General features: G+C 57.3%; 2 protein-coding genes across 4 annotated transcripts; both read right to left on the reverse strand.

Moving 5' to 3' along the window:
• Positions 1-55: 55 nt before the first annotated feature.
• On the reverse strand, positions 56-3,376 carry LRRC73 (leucine rich repeat containing 73). Of its 2 annotated transcripts, XM_081246492.1 has the most exons (6): positions 3,021-3,376; positions 2,239-2,399; positions 1,770-1,892; positions 1,285-1,385; positions 922-1,144; positions 56-775 (listed from the first exon to the last, which is right to left on the reverse strand). In XM_081246492.1, exons 1-6 carry the CDS (start codon positions 3,290-3,292, stop codon positions 705-707), a joined length of 951 nt encoding a protein of 316 aa, XP_081102618.1. In that variant the 5' UTR covers positions 3,293-3,376; the 3' UTR covers positions 56-704. The 2 variants fall into 2 exon arrangements, with proteins under 2 accessions (XP_081102618.1, XP_081102619.1); XM_081246493.1 differs by lacking the exon at positions 1,770-1,892.
• A 1,995-nt stretch (positions 3,377-5,371) lies between these two features.
• On the reverse strand, positions 5,372-9,609 carry YIPF3 (Yip1 domain family member 3). Of its 2 annotated transcripts, XM_081245469.1 has the most exons (9): positions 9,375-9,608; positions 8,706-8,903; positions 8,413-8,519; positions 7,097-7,142; positions 6,867-6,959; positions 6,579-6,710; positions 6,269-6,382; positions 5,946-6,069; positions 5,372-5,852 (listed from the first exon to the last, which is right to left on the reverse strand). In XM_081245469.1, exons 1-9 carry the CDS (start codon positions 9,453-9,455, stop codon positions 5,704-5,706), a joined length of 1,044 nt encoding a protein of 347 aa, XP_081101595.1. In that variant the 5' UTR covers positions 9,456-9,608; the 3' UTR covers positions 5,372-5,703. The 2 variants fall into 2 exon arrangements, with proteins under 2 accessions (XP_081101595.1, XP_081101596.1); XM_081245470.1 differs by lacking the exon at positions 5,946-6,069 and having other exon boundaries at positions 9,375-9,609.
• Positions 9,610-9,638: the final 29 nt, after the last annotated feature.

The raw sequence follows: 9,638 nt of genomic DNA on the forward strand, positions 1-9,638 counted from the left end.
TCTATTAATGACCTTCCTTCTGCCCTTATTCTCCCCATTCTTGAGTATTCCCAGTCCTAATCACATCCTAGTCTTTGCTGCTGACTCCCCACTACCACTGCTCTGCCTGGGGCTTCCCTGGGCACAGAGCATCAGGTGGTGGGAGAGGGTGTACCTCAAGCAAACCTGGCAGGGCCCCTGAGTCTCTCCTTGAGGTAGGGTCCAGCCCAGCTCGGTGGGGGCTCTTTACCTCAGTTACGATCCTTACGATCCTTCTGTCACCCCAGAACCCCAGGTCCTGTAAGTCAGAGACCTGAGCCAGACCTGTTTGAGATATTTGGGGCCAGTGGATGCTGCCTGGAGCTTGGGCCGTGGGGTGGCACTGCCCCCTAGTGATGTCTAGTGGTAATTCCAATTCCTCCCTCGCTGCCAGCCCCCAGTGACCAGAGCCACACGTCAGGTTGTCGAGTTCATAAAATCTCTTCCGAGCCAGCGGGCTGCAGCCAGAGCTGCCAACAAGTCCAGAGGCATTGCCTTGGGTTCCAGTGCCCCCAACGATTTTGTTTAGTCACAGCTTCCAGAGCCTCCCACCATGCTGCCAGGAGCTGCCAGAGCCCCAGGCACCCCCCCACCCACCCTCCTAAGCCCCAGGGCCTGACCCTGACATCTGGGGCAAAGTGCTGGAGATGCAAATGTAATGACGCGCAGAAGCCTGAATGGGAGAGTCACATCTCCGTCTCAGCCAACAGACTGTCCCCTAGTCCTGACGTCATTAGCACCATCTGAGAGCTGGGATCTGTGGAAGGGCAGAGAGGTGTTCAGACCACCATGCATTCCTCCGCTGGGGACCACAAATAGAAGTGGCCTAAGTTTCTCACACCCACTCTCCCTGGTCCCAAGCCTCTTTCAGACCTGGCTCTGATCAACCCTTATGGCTCTTACCACTGGGGCACATCCAGGAGCTACTGCCCCTCTGGTGGGCAGCAGGCTCCCGCCCTCTCTCTCGTTCCTGGGTGTCGCCAGCCCCTCCTGCCACCTCCTCCTCCTCCTCCCCCTCAGAGAGGAGGTCACAGATCTGCTGCTGCAGCTCCGGGCTAATGCTGTTCTCAGCCAACACCAGACTCCGCAAAGCCGTGGGGTAATTTTCCACCATGTCCAGCAGGGTCTGCGGTGGGGAAGAGTACGGAAAAGGATGAACACAGTTAAGGCAGCTCCTGACTCCAACCTGCCACCCCTTCAGTATGTCCACAGACACACTGGCTAACCTCAACCCCTGGCCCATCCCCAAACATGAAGACTTCTCACCTGAGCTGACTGGTTGGTGAGCCCTGTACCCTCCAAGTCTAGGACCTCTAAGGTGCGGCTGGAGGCCACAGCTACAGCCAGCATCGCTGCCACATGGTCACCTGGGGAGAGAGTACACGTGCACACACTCACCAGCATTCACAGGCCTGCTAACCCTTTCTCCCCACAGCCTCCCCATTGCCCTGACAACCTTAGAATCCACCCTCAGGCCAGGAAACACTGGCAATTGGTAGGTGGCCAGGAGGGGAGCATTGTGACTGATGAGTGAATGGATGAAGCAAGCCAGGCCCCGGGGTGGTGATGGATGCTCTGATCTACCTGTTGGTCATCTGGTCCTCAACACAGGTGGCTCCTCTACTTCCACCCAGAACCCCCTTTCTTCTTTCCTCTGCCAGTGTGCTGGTTACCATGGCAACTGATGGTCCCAGGTTCTTGGACAGGGGTGAGGGGTGGTGAGAATCAAAGGGGGCTTTCTTGAGCCTCACCCAGGGGGTTGTAGTCCAGATTGAGGACGCGGACCTGGGAGCTGTGGGCCACGGCAATGGCGAGGCGGCTCCAGCCCTTAGGGGTGATGCCAGGGTTGGCGCTCAGCGTCAGCTCCTTCAAGCCTGGGCAGCATCATAGCGAGAAGCCAGGATGGAGAGGGTCAGGCCTTTCTCAAGCCCATCCCTCACCTGGGGATCTCTGGGGTATCCCTAGTGACTGAGAGCTACCCCACCTCCTCCACAGAGCTCCAGGGACATTAGCGACCCATGCCTTTCCTGCCCGCTGCAGCCTGGATTCCTGAGTCTCCATCCTGCTCAGCTCCCAATCCTTCTCCCTCCTAAGAGGATTTGAAAAACATTCTCACCCACACAGTCAGAGCCCTCATCTCTGGGCCATGCCCCCTGCCCTCTGCACTGAGCTCTTCATGAAGGCCACACTAGCCCATGCCCTCAGCAGGGCCCAGCTCACCAGACTTGGCCCCATCAGGGGGGAGGAGGCCACAGATGAGGTTGATGGCTTCATCACCCAGCATGCAGTCCCCCAGGTCCAGAGCCACGAGGGCAGGGTGGAGGGCCAGAGCTGGATTCAGCAAGGCCAGCCCTGCATCTGTCAGAGGGCTCCCATGCAGGCTGGGGGATGAGACCAGAGAGCAGAGGTTACTGCAGTCATCAGCCCTTACTGTAAGGGGGAAGGGGCGCCCTCCCTTATGGTGAGCTGTAGAGCTGAAGGGGACATTCAGTCACAGCACTTGGGAGAGGCCTTGGGAAGGAAAAAAGAAAATTCTAGACTCTTAAGAATGCAGTTAGAAGGGGAAAATTCGGTTTCTTTTCTGGGGCAGGGACTGGGATCCAGATCAGAACACAGAGAAAGGGTGTGTGGGTGGTGTTTTGGACAGAACATAGGGGCAGGGATCTAGTCCTCAGGGGAGTATTCCTTCTTGGGTACTGAGCAGCTACCCCGGAGAAGTCAAGGCGGGTGATTAGGTTGGGAGGTACACGGGCCCTGCCAGGAAGGGGTGGGTATCCTATATCATTTGGGGTGGGGCTGGTGTTCAAAGTCTGGAGGTGAGGCAGGAGTTTGGAGGGTGTTGTGGAGGCATGGGCAGAGGAATGAGGTGCATGAATAAGGGGTAAGAAGGTAGGCTGGTGCAAGGACAGGTACCAGAAGGTGTGCGGAGGAACAGGAGATGGCAGGGGGAGTGCGAGGAGGGGTGCGGTGCCCGGGACCCCTTTTAGAGGGAGCGCACTCACAAGAGGGACTGGATGGAGCGGTTGGTCCGCAGCGCCTCCGCCAGCTGCTTGATGCGGCTGGGGCTGGACACGACGCCCAGGTTAAGGTTGAGCTGCGCCAGGGACGTGGCCCCGGCCAGGGCCCGGCAGATGCGGCCGAAGTCGCGGTCGCAGAGACGGCAGCCGCGCAGTGAGAGCAGGCGCACGGCGTTGTCGCGCAGGCCGCGGCAGATGTCCCGCACTTCGGCACCTGACAGCGGCTCCCCCGATATCTGGATGGAACTGGGCAGCATCGTACCCACGGCTGGGCCTCCGGGGCCAGGGCCCGGGCCGCGGCCGAGGTTGGCTGGGCCGCGGGCGGGGTCGGGTCCGGGGTCCGGGGTGGGGTCGCCGACGCAGCGGGGGCAGAGGGGGAGGCAGAGGCACAGGCAGCGGCGGCGGAGAGGAGCGCCGGGGCCCGCGCGGGAGCTGGCCGGGATTGCGGAGGCGCCGAGGTCGCCGCCCGGGCTGAGACCGCGCGGCGCTGGGGCCGGGGCGGACCGTGCCGTCCGTGTCTGGGCGGCGAGTCGGGGCGCGCGTTCCGGGGCCGGGCGGGCGCTGCTCCGCGCTGGTCTTCGTCCCTCGCGGTTACGGCGCCGGCTCAGGGGCCTCGGCTTAGGACGCGCGGGACCGGTCTCCGTTCGGAGGCCGCATCTGTTCCCTCCCTTCCTCCAGCCCCACTCCCCCTACTGCCCCACAGGGAGAGCCCGAGGAGGGCAGCCGGGCGGGCCGGCAGGCAGGCAGCGGGCGGCGGGCGGCAGCTCGGGCTCAGGGTGCTGCGCAGGAGCGGGCGGCGGGTTCCCATGGCAACGGTATCGTCATCGCCGCTCGCCCCGCCTCCTGCCCGGCCTAGGCCACGCGGGCACACGAGGTTTGCGCACACCCGGTGTTCAGGAGCGGTGGGGGCGCTGTTCCCCTGGGTGTAGGGCCAGACAACAGGTGGCCAGGTGGAAGCCTGGGACGGGCAGGGGGTGGGGATGAGAGAATAGAGGCACATCACGTGGAGACGGCATTTGAGACAATTACACGGTTCTTTTGCTCATTTTCTCGTCGTTCCCCGTTCCTAAGGGCCAGACCCCTCGGTGCCTTCGCCTGGATCCCAGGGACGCCCCCCACCCCCCACCCCCCGTCCAGTTTGGAAGTCCCAAGGGCCCTTTAATTCGCGCCTCGCCCCGCCCCCGCGACAAGAGGAGCCGCGTGCGCGGGCATTCCAGGCGCGAGGAATTCCTCGCGTGCCCCTCGCCAAGATGGCTGCCTCGCAGCGGCGGCGCCGGGAGCCCCTGCCCCGTGGAGGCGGCCTGAGCTGCCAGGCCCAGTGGAACCCCAAAGGGTCCTTGAAACAGGGGAGCCGCAGGTAGATGCAACGCGCTGGTGCCGTTCCTTTCCCAGGTGATTAGGGCACTGCTGATGCTCTCACGTCCTCAGTACCCGTGGGACTGGAGTAGCCAAAATGAAGGGGGGTGGGTACCAGGAGAGTGGGCTGCAGTGGCTGTGGGGCCGTGAAAAGTGGGCCGGAGCTTTCAGTAAGGGCACACTGCACAATACAGGCAGTGCCCTTGGAACGTTGTCCACTGGTGATAGTGTAGGGGCCTCACATCACGTAGGATCACATAGCATGAATGAAGGGCACGTCTTTCTTAGTCCCTTTATTAGAAGGGAAAAACGCTAACCCAGATTTACTAGGGTAATGAATTTTTAAAACATGAATAATATAAACATAGTGAAGGGAGGTCAAAGATTCTGTTCCCTCCATTAACTACCTGACTTAAGTGGAACAGATTAAATGGGTAGCGGGAGAGGATGGTGCTGTGCTTGGGGTGGTTATTGCTTTTAAGAGTAAATAGCACTCTTGAAGAGAAAGGACTGAGAGAACTCCTGAAGAAAGCTTTGTTCCCCTGGCCCCAGTATAACCAGGGCAAAGCCAACTTTGGCTTCAACTGTGCACCTCCACAGAAAAGTTATCCCTACACAATGGCCCAGGTGCATAAGGGTCTTGTAACATGGTGTTCAGTCTGGAAGTTTTTGTCCAGTTGTCACTGCTCCATAAGCATCCCAAGAGTGAGGCTGAGCCCAGACTTAAGCCGGGTGCACTGTTCCATCAGACTTATGGTTCTTGAGTTTGAGGCCTCCCTGATGCTGCATGGATCTTGTGCTCCCTGCCCTGAGGGCAGGTTCCATATTCAGTCTTTCCATGCAGTCTGGGCTGTCCCACTTTCATTCTGCTTGGATAGGGGTATAATGAAGTGAGCATGTGACATTACCACCACTGACAGAACAGGAAAGTGTACAGGAAATAGGGTGGCAGGGAGGACCACTGGAACGGGTAGCTGTAGTTCCAGACTTCAATCAATATTTTAATTACCAAGTCTATATTTAGCAAGACAATGTGGAAGAGATAAAGAGGAAGGAAGGGGTAAGTGGTGAGAAGACCTCGGAGGAGCTGACCCACTTTCTGCACTGGCTGCAGAGCCCTGCAGTCCTGGCCAGGACTTCCTGGCCTTGTGCCCTTCAGAAGCTCGACAGGCATCAAGGAGGTGCTTAAGTGGCTACAGCTCTGTGGCAGCTGCAGACCCCTCAAAGAGAGACATGTCATCAGTACTGTCCTTCAGTCTTCCTCCACTTTGCAGCTGGGGGAAAGGGGGCCGGCCAAGGATCTCAGGTGGGGTCAGTGTGACTGCAGGGTCACCGCGACAGCCTTGGCTGTGGCGTTGAGCATAGTGGTGGGAAGCCTAGCAGCAGGGAGCACAGCGGGGATGTCTCTGGGGACCCTCTGCATGGGTGGGATGTTGGGGCCCTCCAGCGTGTCCAGGATCCCTGAAAGAAGGAGGATGGAAAGTGAGTGGGGGTTGGTAGGGCCCTGCCTAGGCAGCTGTCCTCCCTCTCCCCTGCACCCCTCCTGTCACTTACCCTCTACCACCTTGTGGTAGGCAAAATGCAGATAGAGCAGGAAAAGCATGTGCAGGGTAGCCAGGGTGCCACAGAGGAGCAGCCGCTGTGTGGGGCCCACAGTCCGTGACACCAACACTGCCACCTAGGGCAACAGGAATACAGCTCAGAAGGCCTGATCCAAGTGAGTAGTGTAGAGAAGCCACTCTTAACCCAGAGCAGAACCGTCTTTGGGCTCTTCCCTCCCAATCAGAGCCCCTTGTGGGATTGGGCCTGAGCTCTGGGCTGTTTCCCCTACTCCTTTGGAGGACAGCCCACCCCTGGAAACCTCCTGCCGAGCTTACCATGCGCAGGGTGGACAGCCCACCCACCAGTAGCCAGAAGAGGTAGAAGAGGGCATGGAGGTGGATGTTATAGGTGATGAACAGGACAATGCAGTGCCCAAAGAGGCCGTAGCCCTAGGAAAGAGGATGGCGGAGAGGAAAATCACTCAGGCTGGGCTGGCCTCTGGACCCTCATGAGGACCCTGAGAAATAAATGGTCCATTGGCCAGCTCACCCTATTCCAGGCCCTGGGGCCCTAGGACAGATGCAGACCAAAGCCTGGTTACTCTTTTAAGATCACCCTTGCCCACCACCATGCTGGACTCCTTACCAGCAGCGCTAGCATCTGGAGCATGGTGATCTGGGCATTGCACAGGTAGGCGAGGAAGTAAATGAAGGACGAGACGCCCAGCCAGTAGCCGAAGCAGGTGCCAATGGCTGTGCCCATCAGGGTGCCCTCCCGCTGTGGGGTGAAGGCTCCAATTAGTCCTGGGAGGCCTCTTGTCTCAGCTCACCCAGGGCCTTCCTCAGGGGCTGCTTCTATCTTACTCGACCATCGTCTCCTTGGGCAGCTTTCAACTCATTTCAGCCACCCCCCAAAGTCCTCTGTCCTGCTTACGATAATGGTGTCAGACGTCTTCATCCCATGGAGGAGGATGGCCACCAGCGTGAAGACAAGCATGAGAGGTCCGTAAAGCTCACCTGCGATTTTCTGTCAATATACCAACTCATTCAGGCTGGAGGGTACAGTGGCTCTTCTGTTTATGCCTTCCCAGGCTTTGCGTGGTGGCCCCACCCTCTGCCCTAGTGCCTCCCCCGGCTCTTCCAGACATGCTACCCGCTATTCACCTGGGGGAAGTTGACCATCTTGATAGGGATCATGGACTCCAGGAGCCTGGGAGGGGAGAGGAGAGATGAGAGCAGAGGCAGCACTAGGCTGTGAGGTTCTGGAAAGCCTGAATCTTAGTCATCTTGCTAACTGAAGAGAACATGCTGGATGGCAAAGGGAGAAGAGGGTGGTGAAGGCAGACAAGGAATGAGGAAATCACTTTCTTGCCCCTGAATGCTTCCAGGAAAAACAGCCTTCTGATGCTGTGCTGACTGATGCAGCAGCAACGCGGAGAATTTAGAAAGCCCTGCTGGGCCTTGGGAGAGGGCTTGGCCCCCGTTACCTATGTGACCTGCTCCCCTTTAAACCTCAGCAGAGAATCCCAAATTCAAGGCTGCGATAGTAAAGCCGTGAGAAAGGTTTAGAGGGAAAGTTGTTACTTGAGGGAACCAGCGTGCCTCCTGCCTCTTCCTGCTTATCACTGCTCCAGGCACCACTGAGCATTTTCTTGAAAAATATATTTGAAGTGGTATGAAAATTCCAGGCAGAAGGAATAAAAGTACCAATAACTTCCCCACTTCTTAAGTGACTAGCTAGCTCCTAATAATACCTTGGATCTTGACTAAATTTTACTTCCTCTGAGAAAGCTGCCCTGTCCAATCCTCCAGCCAAGCCTGGGTCAGGTGTCCCTTCTGCGTGTCCCTTCATGGCAAATGAGTGCTCGAGGGCTGCACTCCAGGGTAAGGCTCCCATCTATCTTCACCACTGAATCAGACACAACTACTGTAGTGCCTGACGCAGAGCAAAAGCTCAGTAAATACCTGCTGAGTGATATGGATATTTGATAAGCATTGGTTGAATTAAAGGATGAACAAAGAATGAAACCAGGATTAAATCCAGCTCTTGAAAAGTCATTCAACAATTAGGTACCGATATTCTAGTTCAGAGACTGTTCTGGTGCTGGGAATAAAAATGTGAAACAGAGCCTGCTTTTGAAAAGGAGGTCTCTGGGGAGACAGACCCAGAAATAATAAAGTACAGCACTGCTGAAGAGTTATCTGTTAGAGGAAAGCGCAGAGCTCTGCTGGAGCACCAGGCAAGGACAAACTGGCAATGGGGAGCAAAGGAAGTGACATCTGAGCTACTCTTTGAGGGAACGTGAGTAGTTTGCTAGAGGGAGAAGAGGAGGACGGCAATGTGTTATCGCCATGCCCTGTTCCGTGACTGGTAAGACGTATAATGTGGCTGGGGTCATGAAGAGGGGTTTGGTGTCCGGTTGTAGTTTGGATGAAGGACTAGGTGTTACGGGGGCAGCTTCTGTCAGAAGGATCCTCACCTGCTTCGCACCTGGGCAGGCTCCACATCAAAGTAGGGTCTCAGGATGTCGATGTTGGCATACAAGCTGAAGGCCCTGGAGGCTTGTCTCTTCCCTGCCTGCCACATCTGAAGCAAGGAAGACGGGTGGGGTGGGAGGGTACTGTGAGACTCTTGGCTCTATTGCTTATTTTTTGTTGAATTTCTTCATGGTTCTAACTGGACAGCCCGGGATGAACTTCACCAACACCAACTCCAGAACCAGGGGCCTCCTAGGTATACTTTTCCACCTGTCAGGGAGCCAATCTTGTTTACCTGATCAGCCACCTGCCGGCTCAATTGTCCCTTAAAGCCCTTCATGCCCAGGAACTCCCCATCCTCTTCTTCAGCAGCAGCTGCATCAGCATCCACTTCTTCCTCACGCAGGCGCTGATGCAGCTCACCCATGTCCTCGAAGCTGGAGCCTGAGGTATCATCCATGTTCTCCATGTCAATCACAGCTGAGCCCCCACCCTGTGAAGACAACAGACCTAAAGTGCAGTGCCTTTCTGCTCCATCCGTTAAGTCCTTCTCTGTTCACCACAGAGTTTGGGGCTCTGTTCTTACACTGCTCGGGATATGGCTTGGCATTACCATAGATCACGCCATTCTCTCCCCCTCATTTGCTCTCAGAACCCTTGGTTGTTTGGTTGTCTTTTCTAGCCTGGGAAACCTATTCCCTGTCTTCCATACACATCTTTCTCCTACCTTCCCTACCAAAGCCCCCAGAGGGCTACAAAAGTGCCCATTTCCTTTGTCTTTCCCAACCCCAAAACAAGGCTGTGCGCACACAGTGGGGTTTTGGCCAGTGAATCCCGCCCACCCCCAAGCCCACTCCTGCCCCGCGCCATGCCTGACCCCGACCGACCTTCTAACTTGTGCGGAAAGCAAGAGCAAGCGGGCCCAGGGACCTGAGGCCCCTGGTCGGAGCCGTGGGGCCATTACCTGGATGTTTTCTTCGAACCCTCCCCATTCCGGGCCAGCCCCATTTCGGGCGCCGCCGGCTGGCGCCGCCGGAGTTGCCATGTCCCTCGAGGGCTCCCGTCGCTGAAGCCCGCGCTAGTCCCGCGCGCGGAAGAGGAGTGGGAGAGACGTGGGCCTGAAGCAGGGACAGGTCCACGGACGAGAAAGAAAGGAGGGATCTGTCGGAACGCAAAAAAGAGAAACCCGGATGTTTGGCCCAAACTGACTTCCGGTAGCTGGAGACGT

This window comes from Mesoplodon bidens (genome assembly GCF_964165515.1).
Source record: "Mesoplodon bidens genome assembly, chromosome: 10".
NCBI classification, from domain to species: Eukaryota; Metazoa; Chordata; class Mammalia; order Artiodactyla; family Ziphiidae; genus Mesoplodon; species Mesoplodon bidens.

Coding starts and splice junctions, on each gene's coding strand:
- YIPF3 (XM_081245469.1), bottom strand. CDS start 9,455: ATGGCAACTCCGGCGGCGCCAGCCGGCGGCGCCCGAAATGGGGCTGGC. Junction 6,960..7,096: donor AGATGGTCAACTTCCCCCAG/GTGAATAGCGGG, acceptor GTATATTGACAG/AAAATCGCAGGTGAGCTTTA. Junction 6,070..6,268: donor GGCTGTCCACCCTGCGCATG/GTAAGCTCGGCA, acceptor CTGTTGCCCTAG/GTGGCAGTGTTGGTGTCACG.
- LRRC73 (XM_081246492.1), bottom strand. CDS start 3,292: ATGCTGCCCAGTTCCATCCAGATATCGGGGGAGCCGCTGTCAGGTGCC. Junction 1,893..2,238: donor CCCTGATGGGGCCAAGTCTG/GTGAGCTGGGCC, acceptor GATGCTGCCCAG/GCTTGAAGGAGCTGACGCTG. Junction 1,386..1,769: donor TCTGGACTACAACCCCCTGG/GTGAGGCTCAAG, acceptor CTCTCTCCCCAG/GTGACCATGTGGCAGCGATG.